Source organism: Fonsecaea monophora (genome assembly GCF_001642475.1).
Source record: "Fonsecaea monophora strain CBS 269.37 chromosome Unknown Scaff64, whole genome shotgun sequence".
NCBI lineage: Eukaryota > Fungi > Ascomycota > Eurotiomycetes > Chaetothyriales > Herpotrichiellaceae > Fonsecaea > Fonsecaea monophora.
Genome location: NW_019173995.1, coordinates 63,383 through 80,948, shown reverse-complemented (window position 1 = coordinate 80,948; position 17,566 = coordinate 63,383). Strand labels below are relative to the sequence as shown.

Genomic DNA, 17,566 nt, shown 5'->3' with positions numbered 1-17,566 from the left:
GAAACCAACGGTGTGTCTATGGATATATATTGCGAGGGTCGGAGCAAGGAGGGAGGGATCAGCCTGATGGTGCAACAAGGCGGATGCTGGGCCACGAGTTTCATATATACATCACTAGATCATGTGGGATGACGTGCATATGCGCTTGAACATGTCAATGAATTTGGACAACATACCTAACTACCTACGGAGACATTGCGAGGCTGTACGACATACAGCAGGTACGAGGTCCATTTATCGACAAGTACTGCGTGCTGTAGACAATTGGTCTGGCAGTACCTACAGATAAGAAAATCATCCACCCTTATCTACACGTGATATCAATTTTCAAACAAACTCTCCCACTCAACTCGAGTGCCATATCCTTTCTTCTTCACTTTTATTCCTCTTCACCTTCAAAATCTTTTCTCAGCCTGTACAAAATAATCCCCAAACTAATACTTACTCAAACCTAGAAATCTATCACAGGAGTCTTCAAGGGTATCTCATCCATCTTTTGGGGCAATATCCACGGGTTTTTAAAACATAGACGAGAAATTTCAACGCAAAAAGGTGTTTCGGGTCTTGTTGTCGAGCTTTCGTCTTTGCCCTTCGGGGGCCCTGTTCTTACCACCAGATCGAGGATTTAGAAGATATTGGTTATCTGTTCCGTGCTGCACGACAAGATCAAAGCGTTGGAAAGAGAGTGAGTGAGAGGGTAGAATAGGGAAAGGAGAATCGACGAGAGCCAAACGACCGTGAAGAGGGAAAAGGGGGGGACACCTAGCCATGGTCTCGACATTCCTCACCCCGACGCGCGTCGCCAAAGAGCACGACCTGGCCTCGCTGCACCTGCGCCGCGACCAGGCCCTGCCCGTCGTTCTCTCCACACAGGTGACCCGGGACGCCGACGACGGGTACGCCGAGGGCGTGGTGACCAACACGCGGTTCGGCTCGTTTCCGCACTCGACCATCATCGGCGCTCCCTGGGGGAGCCAGATCCGGGCCAGCAAAGTCGATACCGGCTCGAGGGGGCGGATCAAGCAGAAGCAGAAACAGAAGCAGCAACAACAGAAGGGAAAGGATGTCGTCTCCGGCGGCGGCGGGAAGAAACGAAAGGCCGACGAAGCGCTCTTGGAAGATGAAGACAGGCGAATAAAGACGGCGGCGGAGGAGGAGTTGGTGGTGGAAGGGGACGAAGAGGAGGGAGGCCGAAGAAGCGAGCAGGTAAATCCTCCGCAAGACGGGGTGCAAAGAGGAGAAGGGACGGGGGCGGTCGAGGGAGCAGCAGTCAAGGAGGCCGTCGTGGCCGAGTCGGGCTTCGTGCACGTCCTCCCGCCCACGCCCGAGAACTGGACCACCAGTCTCCCCCACCGGACCCAGGTCGTCTACACGCCCGACTACAGCTACATCTTGCACCGGATCCGCGCGAGGCCGGGGAGCAGGCTGATCGAGGCGGGCAGTGGCAGCGGGAGTTTCACACACGCCGCCGCCAGGGCTGTCTTTTGCGGGTATCCCGAAGACGAGCACCGTTCTCGTCAAAGTGCGGACGAGGAGGAAGGGAGGAGCAGTGACGTCCCCGACGCAGTGCAGGGAGAGAAAGAGGGGATTGGAGAAACCACGCCAGATGACAAGGCCAAGGGACACGGGGACATCGACCGGTTCGGACGAGTATTCAGCTACGAATTTCACCGCGAGCGGCACGAAAAGGTCAAGGCGGAGATGGTCCAGCACGGACTAGACACCGTGGTGCACGCCATGCATCGAGATGTCTACAGAGATGGGTTTCTGATCTACGATTCTGAAGACATTCCCACCGGCGAGAAAACGTCTCCCAACGCAAACGCCGTCTTTCTGGACCTGCCTTGTCCGTGGGAAGCTCTTCCACATTTGACGCGCGAGTTGTCGCAGCAAGGTTCCCCCAGCGTCCTCGACCCTCACTCGGCGGTCCATATATGCACATTTAGCCCTTGTATCGAACAGGCGCAAAAAACCATCTCCGCGCTTCGGAAATATGACTGGATCGAGATCGAGATGGTCGAAGTCCAACACAAGCGCATCGACGTTCGACGAGAATACACCGGCTTGCAGTACAATGGCATGCGCGGCACCAACGCTTTTGCTGCGAATGTTGAGGAGGCGGTCTCTCGACTCAGAGAGGTAGAACAACGATTAAAGGATTTCCACACAGGAAAGAGCTTGGATGAAGACAACAAGTCTAGAAAGGTCAAGGACCAGCAACACCAAGTCGACGTGGGAAAACTACCATTCAACGGAGGCAGGCTCGTGCACAGGACAGAGGCCGAAGTGAAAACCCACACTTCGTACCTCGTCTTTGCCGTATTACCAAGGCTCTGGACCGAAGAAGACGAAGCCTTAGCACAGGAGAGGTGGTCGAAGCATGTCAAGATGGTATCGCATGCGCCCAAGAGCCAGCGCCAACTGAAGAAGGAAGCGAAACTAAGAGCGAAAGGTCAGCTCCAAAACGGTGTTAAGGACAAAGAGTCGGAGGTGAACGCAGAGGTCGCAAAGAATGCCATGTGACTAGTGGCTGAGTTGAATGCCCCAAGGGCGATGCATCTCGGGACAATGTAATGCCTTACCCCTGTTTCTAGAAGCCACACCAGAGTCAGCCTTGGTGGGATCTGATATCGCGCTGAACACACAGGACATCCATTATTAAGGGGCCTATTGCCATGTTAGCCTAGCTGATGGATCCATCTCGGCGATTTGCAAGGCCGCCTCAAGGCGTAACCATGAGATTCAGCCTGCCACGTGACTTTGTTCCCGTCAGGATCGATGACGAGGACAATCTACTCCATGGCAACACCTGAGAGGCACGTCTTCCTTCTAGGCTTGAATTCACAGACCGTGAGAACCTCTTCGGAGTTTGTCATAATGTCTGCGTCCAGAAGCACCGCCCCAATCGAGCCTCTAGGTTTTCTTTCATCAGGCTCTGGCTAATCCTCAAGCGGAAAGAGTTGCGAGCTGTGGAACTGTCAGCCAATTTTGGAATGGGTTTCGAGATTGCCTGCTGCCTGAGACCTGTTCGCTAAGAGAAGTGCGATGTTATTAGTGCCTGAAACAACCCACTCAGGGGTGGCACTCGTAGTCTTTTTCGAGGACCCGATCCAGATGGGCCTGCGAAAGGCTTTGCGTCGGGAATGGCACAAATATGATGCACCTTGTTGCCACCGATTCATTGTCCCCGGCTGGAGCATACTCGACCAGTGTAATAAGACATTGAAGCATAGATCCACGAAGACGATTTTCTTACCTATAGCTTGCAGCCTGTCTGTGGTCATCCTTCTAGAAGTTGGCGCTTCAGGTCTGTCGCCAGTCAACTGAGTTATTGCACTGCTCGGAAACTGTTAATTCCTCATATCAAACCCTGTGGCATCATGGACGCTTTGGGCAGATCTATTCCAACCCTCCTCCAGCTTGCTTCTCGAGCCGTCAACGAGAGCGAGTCCGGCAACAAGTCTCCTCAAGATTTCGCAAAGGAAGGCCGATACAACTATGTTCCATCATTTGCCGCGTCGGTCATTTTTCTCGTGCTGTATGGTGCTGCATCGATCACGAATCTGGGCATGATGTTCTGGCACCGATCCTGGTTTTGGTGGTCCATGAACTTTGCGGTGGCTAGTGAGTCTGACCCGTCGTACCCTCCATTTGCTGCTGCATGGCTGTCCTGACCTTGACACAGTGGAGTTTGTTGGATATCTGACTCGATCTATTTCCATCAAAAATCTCGATGGCAAGAGCGTCTTCATCGTCCAGACTGTTATGAGTAGGTCGCCCCCAAACAAAAGAAAGCATAGCAACCCGGCAAGGAACTAGAGGCCCCTATATTTCTTACCATTCTCTTTCTCCGCTAACCACCAAACCAGTTCTCGTCGCGCCCGCCGTGATGGCGGCAGCCTGTTATATGGCGTTCGGCCGGGTCGTGTTATGGGTGGTCCCTCCACGCTTTCAGACAGCTCGCCATCTGTGGGTGCCTGCACGCAGGATCACCCCCGTGTTTGTAGGATCGGATGTCTTCAGCTTCTTTGTGCAGGTCATTGGAGGCGCCATGGTCGCCGGAGCAAACACGAAAGAGCACGCAAACACCGGGAAAAACGTGGTGCTGGTCGGACTGGGTTTACAGTTGGCATCATTCGGCTTCTTCGTCTTCGCCGCCCTGCGACTCAACGTCCTGCTGAGGACCACGCTTCGAGATGTGTCACTACCGAAGGAGCGCAACTGGCAGTTGTTCTTGACGGTGATCAACGTGGCCAATGTATTGATTCTGATTCGGACGCTGCTTCGCTTCATCGAATTCGTCTTGGGGACGAGCAATTACCTCATCGATCACGAGTGGTTCTTCTATGCCTTTGATTCGGCGCTGATGTTCCTTGTGGTGATTGTCTTCATTGTCGTTCACCCAGGCCATTATTTGCCATATCTGGGGATTAGGAGAAGGGAACAACAGTTCTCAAGGAATGCAGACAAGGGCCCTTTTGCTAAGCTTTCGCAGGGCCACATGACGCTGGAGTTGTCCTGAGGAGAAGTTCCGGGCACCGAATGGCGGTAGCTAGGACGAGAATGGGCTGGAGCAAAGATGGCAAGAGGGCATGCGGCTATGCCACGGAGTGATAGTGCCGAGATGGTGTCTATTGGGTGGTTGCTCTTTTCCTCTTTTGAGAAGGACAGACTCTTTCGCCGGCCTTTGGTACCCTCTGATATCGCCGTTATTGGTGGCGACGAATATCTCGAGCTAGAGTCTTGGCTTCGGCAAAAGTGTAGGCTGGGTGGCAGCAAAGCAGAACGATGGATGCACGTGGGTGTGGATAGGATCGATAGTGGTGTTCGGTTGTTGGTCCTGTGCCTGGTCGTTGTCACCCGGTATTGGGGAATTGAGGGTTGGGATTGGTGTTGATCAACTTCACCTACTTGTACTCGGAGTATCCCATCAATTATTGGTTCTGCTGTACCAGTCCGGATCCTGTCAAGCGTGGGTACGGCCCTGATAGCGGCTACGGGCTGTCATGCTAGAGTGTCGATCAATGACTGAGGGATGGAGCCCGTGGCCGACTTCCGAGTGTCTATTTGAACTGTGGCGCGGAGGCCCAACTCGGTTCTGGCGAAGGAGTGAAGGTGCAGACGGCAAGTCTTGAAAATGATGGTGGTGGTGGTGGTAGTAATTACTCGTCCAAGTAGTACATAGTGACAGAAAGATAGACGGCGAGGCGGATAATTACCGGGTGGGTTGGTGTGTGGCACCTGCGGTGGTTGATCCGGCTTGGACGGCATCTTGCTCATTCTCTCTGCCTCCCTCTCTCTCTCTCCTGCGCTGCGCTTCACCTGCACTTCACATCCATTTCTTGCTACCCCAGCGGCATATCCACCCTGTATACCTCATACTGCCGATATCGTCGCAAACCATCCTCCTCTGGGCAGTTTTTGCGAGCCATCCTGAGGCTGGGAAGTCAAATCACAACCCACCGGAAAATGACCCGGGTGTGCTTGTCCAAGTCGACTTGGTACGATGAGATCGCAGACTTTGGCCAGGACATTCTCTAGCTTCCTCCATCTTGTAAGGTCTTGGTGGCGCAATACCACCAGTGACATGGAGCAATGCAAGCCATCAACGACATTCATGCCCGCCCATGCCACCATCAAGACACCAAGCCCGCCCATCCATGTAGACAAGAAGAGACGAGCATCACCTCAAGCATTGGCATCCGCTACTTATCCCCACACTTGACTCTTGTCGCGTCTCATGCCGTCTTGATAGGATCCCGTTTCATTGCATCTGCTAAGCCTCCTTTGCGGCGGCATTCTTATCCACATGTTACCTGCTCAAGCTGCTAACCTGGCCAGCGTCGTGGGACAAGGGAAAATCTACCCTCTTCCAAGCTCGAATGCCCACTATCACGTCCCCGAAATTACGCGGACTGTTTGCCCACAGTCTTAAATCAAACCGCCGATGTATCAACCGCCACTTTGGTCGACCCTTTCCGATGCTGAACTGGGTATGTCGTCAACAGTGTGGCGGTCTTCGTGGTTGGTCAAAAGACGACAAGCCGTCGCTTGGTATCGTCGCTAGTCCTTTTTTCCCCTTGTCCACCATGAAACAGCTGTATTTTTTTTACATATAGTACGTGTTGGCCTCTTTCTGCGTGAAGGATAGCTACAATGCTGCCTTGGCCCTGCTCCAATGCCTCTCATGGGGCATCGGCGCTTCGAGATGAAGCCTTTTGCCATCAGGCTTCTCCTCTGGGCAGTCGTTGTTGTCGCTGGTGCTTTTGCCCTCTACCTAACCATTTCATATGCTGCAATTCCGCTCCTTATCTGGTTGTCTCCGACGCTGAATCCGACCTTGTATGATCTGGGCTTTTATGGTGGTTCACCATCGCAGACATATATCTCCAATGGGTTGAGTTCGCCGCGAGTGAGCATAAGCAAATATGACCCAAATTGTGACAAGGGATATACCTTTCTCAATTACAATGGTGGCTCAATGCCTAATCCTGGTCCAGCTATCCTGGACAGCAACAGTGAGCTTGTTTGGAAAGGACAGAATTTTGATGTGACGACGAACCTGAAGGTGCAGAGTTATATGGGTCAGCAATACTTGACGTTCTGGTCCGGTAAAAAGGGAGGGACTATGGGCAAAGGCGTCTATTACATGGTGAGTTTGCGACTTTGTCATCATATGTCCGCTACTAATGAAAGGACTAGCTGGATAGCTCGTACGAGATCAAACACACAGTTGCAGCAGTTGCTCGAGGAAGCGACATCGAAGGCGACCTGCACGAGTTCAAGATCACCAAAGACAATACCGCACTGTTAACATTCTACAACATCACCCCAGCTGACCTCTCCTCATTGGGAAAATGGAAGAATGGATGGGTCACCGACAGTGGCTTCCAGGAAGTTGATATTGCGACTGGTGAGCTGCTCTTCGAGTGGAAAGCCTCGGAGCATTTTCAGGTCAATGAGACCTTCATGACTCACCCATTCGGCGGATATATCAAAAGTATTCCTTTCGACTTCTTCCACATCAACAGCGTCGACAAAGACTCCAAAGGCAATTATCTCATCTCTTCGCGCCACACCCACACGGTCACCTGCATCAGCCCAGATGGCGAGATTATGTGGATCCTTGGCGGCCAACGTAATCAATTCAAGGATCTTTCAGGGGGCGACGCGCTCAACTTCAGGTGGCAGCACGATGCCCGATGGTTGGACGAACAAGAAGGGATTCTGACGCTTTTCGACAACAAGGAGGGAGGGCCCTTGCATGTCGACGGTCCCTACAGTCGAGCGCTAATGCTCCAACTGGACATCGCCAACCGGACTGTAACCCTCCTGCATTCTTATATTTCTCAATATCAAACACGGACACCTTCTCAAGGGTCGGCGCAATACCTTCCTGACAGCAGACACATGTTTGTGGGCTTTGGCCACTCGCCAGTTTTGAGCGAATTTTCTCTGGACGGCACTCTGCTGTGCGAGGTCCATTACGGTGCACCATGGCTTCATGTCTTCACTACTGCAGTTTCGTATAGGGCTTACCGATCAGCGGACTGGGTCGGTGAGCCTCGACAGCCGCCAGCCGCCACCATCTTGGACGATATACTCTACGTCAGTTGGAATGGAGCGACTGAAGTAGTGGCATGGGTATTGCAGGGAGGTGGCACAGGAGAGCAAGAAGAGGAGGAATGGACCGATCTCGATTTCATTGATAAGGAGTTCTTTGAAGAAAGCTTTGATCTATCTCAACTATCTCAGTATTCCCAATTCCGCGTTGGCGCCTTGGGTCGCGAGGGTCAGATCTTGGGATACTCGGATATCGCTCCACGAGAAAGCTCTGGGAGTTGGTGGGGCTTCCTCCTTGCTGTGTTTCTATGGGGTTTGGCATCCAAGATGGCCTGGATGGGCTACAAATGGTTCTCACAGCACAAGGGAGCCAGTAAGAGAGGCGTTTCGTGGGTTGTTTGGAAAAAATCGTGACAGGATTATTAGAAGGCGTTTCTGCATGGCTCAAGCATTTACAAGGAACAAACTTGCAATTTTGTAGAGACAGAGATGCTCAAATTGTATGGATGCACTGATTGTACTCGGTACCTTTACATTCCTTTCAGGAACGAAAATGATGATCACTCATAGAATGAGGCGCCCATAGCATCCGACCCGCAGTCCAAAAAAGGTCCTAACAAGCTAGCTTGTTTGCTTGTGGCCTCCTCATATTTAAGTGGGTGAAAGTGGCACAAGTGGCTCCGGGGTATTTTTATTATTATTCGATGATTTTGCGAGCCTCATTCCAGTCCAAATCGAAATTCCATTCGTCGCTGCGTGACTCAAAAACTAACTGCCTTGCCTGCGCCCAACTCAAGGGGAGGTGACTCAGTAAGAGAAGCCTAGAGTCTCATGAGCTTTTTGAAGCGTCCATTCTGCTCATCAGCTCTGAGACTCTGCACCAAATCCACCAGAATGGCTCAACCTCCCTGGACCATGCCAACGGGCACCACCCACCAGCCGCAGTTGAAGATCTACAACTCGTTGACCCGGTCAAAAGTCCCCTTTGTCCCTATACAGCAAGGCCACATCTCGTGGTATGCCTGCGGTCCCACGGTCTACGACGATGCCCACCTGGGCCATGCGCGCAACTATGTGACGACGGACATCATCCGACGTATTCTGCGTGATTACTTTGGCTTCAAGATCCGCCTCGTGATGAACACGACCGACATTGATGATAAGATCATTTTAAGAGCGAGGCAACGGCATCTATATGATGAATACAAGAAGAACCACCGGTATGTTTTGTTGTCGGCAGCCGCAGACACTTCCGTGCATATAGAGATGCTGACTTGGACCCATCTTAGGTACATCGACGATCAAGTCCGTCAAGACGCCCGGCAGGCCTGGCTCTACTACATCCAAAAGAACCTGAAACGCATCGGACCCAAGGATTCAGCGACGCCCGAGACGTTTGACGGATTCGTCGAGCACATATATGGAGACATCCTCGCGGGGGGCAGTCTGGAGCCTGGCACGAAGCCTGGTGACAAGGAGGCCAAGATCAAGATGCACATCAACACCGCCCGCAACGCGGCAAAGGCCCTGATGCAAGATCCCAAACTCCTGACCCCGCACGAGTTCTACAACCGCGTGAGCGATCCCATGTGCCTGGTTCTGGACGAGCAGTTTGGGAAAACGATCCGTGGGGACGACTACGCCGTGTTCACGAAACTGACAAAGGAATACGAAGCCCGGTTTTTCCAGGACATGCACGACCTCAACGTCATGGATCCGGATGACCTGGTCCGGGTCACCGAGCACGGCAAGGAGATTGCAGAATTTGTCAAAAAGATCGTGGACAACAAGATGGGATACCGGACGTCAGAGGGTTCGGTGTATTTCGACATCAAAGCGTTCGAGGCCGCCGGATACCCTTATGCGCGGTTAGAGCCCTGGAACAAAAACGACAAAGAACTGCAGGCCGACGGCGAAGGTGCCTTGTCACAAAAGGACGCCTCAGCCAAGAGGTCCGATGCCGACTTTGCCCTGTGGAAAGCGTCCAAGCCCGGCGAGCCCAGCTGGGACAGCGAATGGGGCCCTGGTCGGCCGGGGTGGCACATTGAATGCTCAGCCATGGCGTCTGGGAAGCTCGGTCAACAGATGGACATCCACTCTGGCGGGATCGATCTGGCTTTTCCTCACCACGACAATGAGCTCGCCCAGAGCGAGGCATTCTGGGCGAATCATGGTCAATGGGTGAATTACTTCCTCCACATGGGCCACCTGTCCATTCAAGGTTCAAAGATGTCGAAATCCCTGAAAAACTTCACTACCATCCGAGAAGCCCTCCATGTGAGAAAGGACTGGACGTCCAGGAGTTTGCGGATTGTCTTCCTGCTCGGAAACTGGAAGGACGGGATAGAGATCACGGACGACATGGTCACCGAAGGCAGAAACTGGGAAGACCGTGTGGACAACTTCTTTCTCAATGCCGTTGATGCCATGAAGAACACAAAACCCTCCGATGAGCAGCGAGCCAGTCTCGAAGACGCCGTACTAGACGCCGAAGAGAAGGTTCGAAATGCGTTACTCGACTCCTTCAACACACCCGTCGCCATGAACACCATCTCACAGCTAATCAACACATACAATAACAGCGCCAAAAATTCCGAATTGACTGCAGCCGATCATCGCAGGGTCGGCCTTTTCGTTACACGCCTAGTCAACATCTTCGGCCTGAATGGCTCTGAACCAGCAGACACCAATCTGGTCGGCTGGAAAGGCATAGAGATTCCCGACGCCGCAAAAGAATTTGTGTATCCGCTGGCCAGAATACGTGACGAACTGCGGCAAGCCGCCATTGCCAAATCCATCACAGCCGAGAAAGTCCAGGAAATCGTTTCTACCACACCGACAGGGCTTGAAGATACCCCTCCACTCGGGAGACCGCGACCTTCGTATGCCCGTGCACTGAGCGAATTCAGCAGGGACGCCCTCCAAACAGCTTCCACCCCCACTGGCACACAACCCCCGCTTGATATCAACAAACAGATCCTCGCGCTCTGCGACCGAGTCCGAGATGTCGATCTCTGGCAACTCGACATATTCCTTGAAGATCGAGAAAACGCCCCTGCGCTGGTCCGGCCCGTCACCGAAGGCCTCAAGGCTGCGCGGCGCGAAAAGGAAGACAAGGCCCGCCAAAAGGAGGAGGCGAGGAGACAGCGCGAGAGGGAAGCGCAGGAGAAGCTCCAGAAGGCCAAGATCAGTCCGACCGAGATGTTCAAACCGCCACATTCGGTGGAGTATTCGTCATGGGACGGGGATGGTGTGCCGACGACGGCCAAGGACGGGACGCCTCTGACAGCAAGCCGGGTGAAGAGGCTGAAGAAGGAATGGGAAGCACAGAGGAAGGTGCACGAGAAGTACCTGGCCACGATTGGGCTGCCGAACGGTTCGGGACCGTCATCTGCTGCTCGCTAGGAGTGAGTGGGTAGTTTTAGGTTGAGGCATCAGACCGACTCCCAGCTGTAGATTCTTTCCTCGTGGGCTCTTTTCTTTCATGATGTAGGACTGTATAAGATACCCAGCTTCTCGGAGACATGGCTCGAGGGCACGAGGAACGAGGAGAGAAAAGAGGAGCGCGCGAATGGAAAACAAAAAGCACCACTGAACTGGATAGATTCCTTTGCAAAGAAAAGAATCATAGCTTTCCTTCCCGTTTCAACCCGTCGTAGAGCGCCATGGCCGCCAGCGTCTTGCCGTCTCTCCACGCGACCTTCCAGACATCGTGCAGCCGGACGATTCGCAGGGTGATTTTCTCGCCGTGATCCCTCAGCCCCGTCAGTTTGCCCTTGAGGGCCTCGATCTGGGCGTGCGGGAGCGTCTTGCGGGCGAGGAAGATGGGGATGAATTCATCCGAGCCGCCCGGGGACGGGTACATGGCGGACTGGAGTTGCTCGTCGCCTTTTCTTTCTTCTTCTCCTTCGGAGGAGACACTCTTCTGTGGGTCGGTGGTGACGCAGGCGGCGAGTCGCGTCATGTCGACGAGTTCGTCGGCCGAGATCTCCAGCCCCGTCTCCTCGTGTATCTCCTTGGCCGCGGCGCCCGCGAACGTGCCGCTGTCGTCGATCATGCCCGCGGGCAGTTCGACGAAGCTGAGCGAACCGGCGGGGATGCGGGGCTGGATCGTCAAGATGGCGTACTCTTTTTCTTCTTCGTCGTCGTCGTCGTTCCCTCCCGGCTGAGGCCTTGCCTTGGAGGAGGTCGTACCTCTCGCGGATGATTGCTTGGGGAAAGTGCCAGGCGACGACGACGCCGCCGTCAGGACGATCAACATGGCAACACTCCCGCCGCGCATGAACACGGAGCCGGGGAAGGACTCGTCATTGTCGTTGGTCACGGTGGCTTTCAGCTTAAGGAAGCCGAGACGACCGCTGGAGAAGAAGTCGGCGGATTGAATCTCGATGGATCTCAGGGAGTACGGGGTCGTGTGAAACGGGTGGCTTGCCGAGCTGTGCTGCAGGGAGAGATTCCTCTGTAGGGTATCCAGCCACGTCTTGAAGGCCGGGAAAGTGAGAAGTTGGTCCTCGGTGAGCGTCGAGGGATGGGTGACCGGGATTTCGGGGTCAGTGTCGGGGAGATTGAATGTGGTTGTTGTCGGCCGTGGCGGCGATGACGAGGACGCCATCGTCCTGGACAGTACAGGGAATGGTGGGAGCGAGTGTTGAAGTTGGCGCGAGAGATGCTTCAGCCTGGAAATCATGGACTCACCGGGCAGACAGAGTATGCACGCTAGCTTTGATGTGAAGATCTTGCTCTCGGCGGTTGACAAGAGTGACAGTCCTAGTACGACGTCCTTGTTTCGAGTGAATGCGAAGTCGAGGGAGACCAATCGTAGCCAGTCTCAAATTGGAACTAATTGGAACGGTAAGAACCTTGTCTGACATTCTGTAATGACACATATCCCGGTAAGTTTTGTGTGCGGATGTGCTGGAAATACTAATGTCATAATCAAATGAAACCCGTAAATGACGCTGGTCGGATTTCTCTCTCACAACCTCCAACCACTCGCACACACTCTTCTCTCTGTGTGTAAAGACACATGTGACGGGATCCCATCATTCTACAAATTTCCCCGCCAAACACCGCCGACTTTCTATACTCGAACCGCCCTAGCACCCAACGACAATGAACAAAACTACCAGCGCCGCTGCTAAAGAACCAACCATCACCACCACATTCACTCTCCGCAACCCTCCATACTCTTACTTCCACCTGTACCTGCACACCATCCCTCTGCACACTGACAAGGCGCTGGACGAAATCACCCTGCGCTCGTACCTCTCGGCGGCGCTTCAGCAATATCTCGGACTGACCGGGGGAGCCATCCCCGTGGACATTTTGAAGGTCGAGGGGTCCGATGCCTGGATCCGCGTTCCCAGTGACGATGAGGTCGCTGTCACGGCCGCGGTGAGTCAGTGGGTCGGTGTCAGGGGCGTGAGTTTGGCGATTGTGGCGAGAGGGTCGTGGTTGGGCGGTGTTGTTGCAAAAGGGGCGACAAAAGGACTGTGGAGTCTGGGGTGACCGCTAAAAAAGAAAAAAAAAAAGAATCCTCCTCTGCCGAAACGATATCTAATGTATCTGTCGAGGTGATGGAACAACGTGTCTCGACATGCAAAGCCCATGTCCGTCGTTCAAGGCTATGGTGTTCACACGCCCAGCGCTTCATGCAGAGTGATTTCATCCGAGTCACTGTCGACATCGAGTTTGTCCTCCGCCACGAAGGCGTCAGTCTTTGAACGACTTTTCCGAGACAGCCACCCAAAGGGTTTTCGAGGCTTTGCTGTGTCTGTGGTTCTCAGCAAATGCGCGATAACCATCACGGGGGATCGATGCAAAATACCTTTTTCCGCCATGGCCAGCTGCTTCAATGCGGCTTTTCGGTCCTGCTTGGCCTGGTCTCTGAGGAGCTTCTCCTGTTGTTTGCGAACCTTCTCAGACTGCTTCCACGCGGCGCGACGTTTATTGTACTCTTGGACTTCAAAGTCATGTTGGACGGAATATGGTGAGAGGGACATTGCGAAGAGATCTTGGGGTTCGTGGAGGGTACAGTAATTGGGACTAGATATGAGGACAGAGATGTGGTCTACTCAGACGACTTCCTGGTGAGCATGATCCGGTTTCATTGCGATCATGGACGATACTTATAGCCATCCCGGACTATGGAAAAACCGAGATGGCCGTGGAAGGGTCTTGTGGATGACCAAGGGGACAATACATGAGCATCAGGCTCTACGGCGGATAGGTGGCCCGTGCGATATCAGCACCTACAGGACTTTGCTCTGGTGGTTTCTGTCGCTGGGAGTCGGGCCGGAAAGCAGAAGATTGATAATGAACGATTCTGTCTCATCACGCTGTCCAGATGATAGGAATTGAGCGGACCGCAGCCCGTTGTCGCGGTGGAGAATGTCTGCTCGGTGCCTTGACGGGCCATGTCTCGCCGATACATGATAGCACGATCGACTTTTGTTGCTATATTGCCACGATTGCAGACGATCACGTTGGAGCATTCTGCATGTGTATGAGGTGTTGTCTAGCACAAGAGAGACATGGTTACTTGTGCTCGTACATCAACATTTTTACTCGGTATGGTAAGGGCGGTTTCTCGCCTGCGGTCTATAGTCTTGTGGCGTTTGGCGGACTGGCCGAGGCTGGCTGGAGACGTCCATTCTGTTACTAGTGAGCGGGTTGAGCGATTCCAGCCGAAACCTTACAGTGGCCATGATGACCGGAAACGGCATTGTCACTCCTAATTAATTGATAAAATCTGCAGGGAGGGAGAAAGTTGGACTTTTGACGGAACCACTTACAGGGGTTCATGATTCTAGAACCCGGTCCTCGTCGCCATCTGGGCCATGGACAACCACTACCGAATTTCCCCAACACACATGGCTCAAAGTGCCTCATGTCCACATGGCGTCGCTAACGTGCGCCATCACCCAAAGTTTTCTCCTTTCTCCCCTCAATGCGCTCCATTGAAAGGGGATTGTTTGGTCTTTGAGGCGAGGCCATGTTGAGCATCGCTCGGTTTAAAATGTCCTGGCACCAGCTGGCGAGTCTTGTGCGTCGTGTGGTGTGTCGTTCAGTTTGACTTTGTTTACTTGTCACTCTCTTCTTCATATTTGCTGCGCCTGGCGCCATTGAAGAAAGGAAAAAAAATGCCTTCAATCGAGGAATATCTCTTAAAGGAACCCCGGCTCAATGTCCACAGCGTCAACTCCTCCAAAGATGACCTCCCTCGGCCATACGGGAGTCAGTTCCAGAGCCAGCCTGTGTCGCCGCCTCCGCCCCCGAATGCCCTCCCTCCTAAACCTCTGAGACCTCTTCGCAAATACTGCACCGTCCGAAATGGCCTCATCACTTTTGGTGTCTTTCTGGTCTATGCGGCGTGCATCATTGGCTCCGTCCTCCCCGGTCTGATCGCCGGGTTCCCCTTCTACACCCTCCTCGATATCTTCGGGAATCGTCGACTGGCGGTGCGACTCTTTCCCTGCGACCCTTCTCTCTATTCCGGGCGGTTCGCCATCAACTTGGCTTGGGGTTCGTTCACGTACACGTCGGTCAAGATCCTGGATGCAGGTCTCAACTTGATCCTGGGCAGGGGCTCGCAGGTTTTCTTGTCCTGGCTCTCGTACCATCTCTTCAGCATGGCCATCCTCCGGATTCTCCAGAAGGAGCGGGTGCCGTTGCAGTTGTACACGGCCATGGCGTTCGATACGACGTCCATCAAGGGGGCGTGGTACCAACTCCGAGCTGTCACAAAGGTGGACACGGTCCGTGCCCGGGTCACCCTCATCTGGCTTGCCGTGTCGGTGGCGTACCTGATTGCGTTGCCCACCCTCCTCGATCTGACCACCGGGTACATGGTCGAGTACAAGACCATGGTCAACATCACCACTGCAGGAGACTCAACATACAAACTGATTGAGCTCGACTACGACCAACTCGACAGGATTTCACTGGACGCGCACTGTGCGAGTAGTGGAGGGTGTCGCGTGGACTACCCAGGCCAGTTCACCGACGTGTTGATCGCGGGGCAAAACATGTCGTTCAAGGCCTTCGTCGACGACAATTACAACTGGGTCATGCAGACCGACGAGACCCCCAGGGGCATCCTGCAGTGCGTCCCCAGCACCACGTACCAATGGGGCCTGTCCAGCGGCTACCTGTGGATTGTCTGCGCCTTGACCAACTTCTGGATCGCCGGCATGTTCGCCGTGTGGATCGACAGCTTCCGCAACGGCATCCTCTGGCGCAGCGGCCGCGGGTTCGGGCGGTACCGCAACATCATCGACATCGCCGAGCACCTCCAGGCGCGCTTTGGCCACGACCTGTGCGGGTACACGCACGAGGAGCTGGAGAAGAAGGTCGACGCCCTCGACCCCGTGGGCATCGAGGTCCTGGCCGAGGGCGAGTGGGCGCACATCCGCCTGAGCCAGAACCCCGGCGGGCAGCATCTGCTGTGCACGCCCGGTCTGCAGTACGGGGGGATTGGGAGACTGAACAACCGAAGAGTCTCGGCCACGTGGCCGTTGCCCAGTCGAGGACTGTAAATCGAGGGGGAGGAGACCGTGGTTATAGACTAATGACCAATGTACGTATTTTTGTTCACGATATTTTCCGACAGTATCCTAGTCGTGGTCGATGTAAGATCCTCATCCCTCCATACGAGCAGATACTACCTACTGGATACAGGACCGAGTACATGTGCATGCGATCGACGCAGGGAGAAAGGATTCTGATTTACAACCCCCGATCCATCCGTCTCCTTACCTTACCTAGAGGTAGCTTTCATTCATTGACCATCGTGACCGCCCTCTCCACTTACCAAATGGCGTCAACGCTTGATACGTAATATCGCCCTATTGCAATCCCAATTACGTCAGCCTTACTGGCCACCTAACTAGGCCTCTTGCCTCGTGCAAATATAAAGGAGATATCGCACACCTCCGCTGGGTAATGGTCATGGCCACTCTCCCCTCCACCCCTCCCCCCAAGGTAAGGTGAACGGCAAACAAAGAGACCAGTGTGATGGTCACGGTGGTAGTGATGGTGATGGTGATGGCGATGGCGATGGCGCTTAGAGTGGGAGGGTACCATCCTACCAAAACGAACCAGACTGCGTTGTCGGATGTATGTACTCGGTAAGTATGTGCAGGAGGAGTACGCCGCTCTCTTTTTCCGTCTTTGACCCTTACGTCCACTCAACCAAACACTTTCGCCAATATGCCGCGACGGTGTAACCAGGGTAGGTAGCTCCAGAGGGGTCTGACGACGCCTTCACCGTCGAGGTTGTGTGACAGCAAGAGACAGACAGGGAGGATCTGAGCAAACAGTCAAGTAGTTGGGTAGTCTTGACAGTCAGCGATATCATCACCGCCTGTGCCTGCCTGTGGTCACTTCTGACAGACAGACAGACATATAGAAAGACTGGAAGACTCGACATTAAGTGGGAGAGTCAAGAGCTGCTCAAGATGAAATTGGACGTTAGCCTATGGTAGAAGAGACGTGCGAGATGAGAACGTTTCTCCTATAGAAAAAGTATAAGAGTTCGATCGACGTTAGATCACTCACCAAATCAGTGTCAAGAATGATGCCAGCGCCCCATGGCGGACGGCGGCTGAAAGACACGGGAAGAAGGGGCTGGCTGGCTGGCTGGTTGGTCATGTAGTACCAGAGAAAAGGAAGGGGGGCGGGGGGCACTGATCCTACTGTAAAGCTTTGCGTTTTGAGGTGTTGAGTTAGGTTGGAGCCTTGGAACCATCGTGGAAGTTGAGGAGGGTGAGAGACTCAATAGGTACTTGGTGCTGTTGGTGTACTCCGTATAGACAATACAAGTACATATATACAGAGGAGTTTGAACCCAACCGACCACCTCAGCCAATCCGATTCCAGATATATCCTCAATTGGTGAAAACGCCTCATATTCCCGAGGATGGACACTGTAGGTACCTACATAGGTATGTATGGGATGGATGTTGATAAGTGGATGGATGATGGATGATGGATGGGTGGGTGA

General features: G+C 53.6%; 8 protein-coding genes across 8 annotated transcripts; 6 read left to right on the top strand and 2 right to left on the bottom strand.

Annotated features, from left to right (window-relative positions):
* Positions 1-768: 768 nt before the first annotated feature.
* Positions 769-2,523, top strand: AYO21_07878 (hypothetical protein; the record flags this gene model as incomplete). The annotated part of the gene is made up of 1 exon (XM_022657831.1): positions 769-2,523. One exon carries the CDS (start codon positions 769-771, stop codon positions 2,521-2,523), a length of 1,755 nt encoding a protein of 584 aa, XP_022509858.1.
* An 857-nt stretch (positions 2,524-3,380) lies between these two features.
* On the top strand, positions 3,381-4,522 carry AYO21_07877 (hypothetical protein; the record flags this gene model as incomplete). The annotated part of the gene is made up of 3 exons (XM_022657830.1): positions 3,381-3,624; positions 3,686-3,769; positions 3,870-4,522. 3 exons carry the CDS (start codon positions 3,381-3,383, stop codon positions 4,520-4,522), a joined length of 981 nt encoding a protein of 326 aa, XP_022509857.1.
* Positions 4,523-6,178: 1,656 nt separating this feature from the next.
* Positions 6,179-7,977, top strand: AYO21_07876 (hypothetical protein; the record flags this gene model as incomplete). The annotated part of the gene is made up of 2 exons (XM_022657829.1): positions 6,179-6,652; positions 6,703-7,977. 2 exons carry the CDS (start codon positions 6,179-6,181, stop codon positions 7,975-7,977), a joined length of 1,749 nt encoding a protein of 582 aa, XP_022509856.1.
* A 480-nt stretch (positions 7,978-8,457) lies between these two features.
* On the top strand, positions 8,458-10,968 carry AYO21_07875 (hypothetical protein; the record flags this gene model as incomplete). Its single annotated transcript, XM_022657828.1, has 2 exons — positions 8,458-8,783; positions 8,853-10,968. The coding sequence occupies 2 exons, from the start codon at positions 8,458-8,460 to the stop codon at positions 10,966-10,968; spliced, it is 2,442 nt and encodes an 813-aa protein (XP_022509855.1).
* A 220-nt stretch (positions 10,969-11,188) lies between these two features.
* Positions 11,189-12,175, bottom strand: AYO21_07874 (hypothetical protein; the record flags this gene model as incomplete). The annotated part of the gene is made up of 1 exon (XM_022657827.1): positions 11,189-12,175. The coding sequence occupies one exon, from the start codon at positions 12,173-12,175 to the stop codon at positions 11,189-11,191; it is 987 nt and encodes a 328-aa protein (XP_022509854.1).
* Positions 12,176-12,675: 500 nt separating this feature from the next.
* Positions 12,676-13,071, top strand: AYO21_07873 (hypothetical protein; the record flags this gene model as incomplete). The annotated part of the gene is made up of 1 exon (XM_022657826.1): positions 12,676-13,071. One exon carries the CDS (start codon positions 12,676-12,678, stop codon positions 13,069-13,071), a length of 396 nt encoding a protein of 131 aa, XP_022509853.1.
* Positions 13,072-13,196: 125 nt separating this feature from the next.
* On the bottom strand, positions 13,197-13,565 carry AYO21_07872 (hypothetical protein; the record flags this gene model as incomplete). Its single annotated transcript, XM_022657825.1, has 1 exon — positions 13,197-13,565. One exon carries the CDS (start codon positions 13,563-13,565, stop codon positions 13,197-13,199), a length of 369 nt encoding a protein of 122 aa, XP_022509852.1.
* A 1,140-nt stretch (positions 13,566-14,705) lies between these two features.
* Positions 14,706-16,100, top strand: AYO21_07871 (hypothetical protein; the record flags this gene model as incomplete). Its single annotated transcript, XM_022657824.1, has 1 exon — positions 14,706-16,100. The coding sequence occupies one exon, from the start codon at positions 14,706-14,708 to the stop codon at positions 16,098-16,100; it is 1,395 nt and encodes a 464-aa protein (XP_022509851.1).
* Between the last annotated feature and the right edge of the window lie 1,466 nt (positions 16,101-17,566).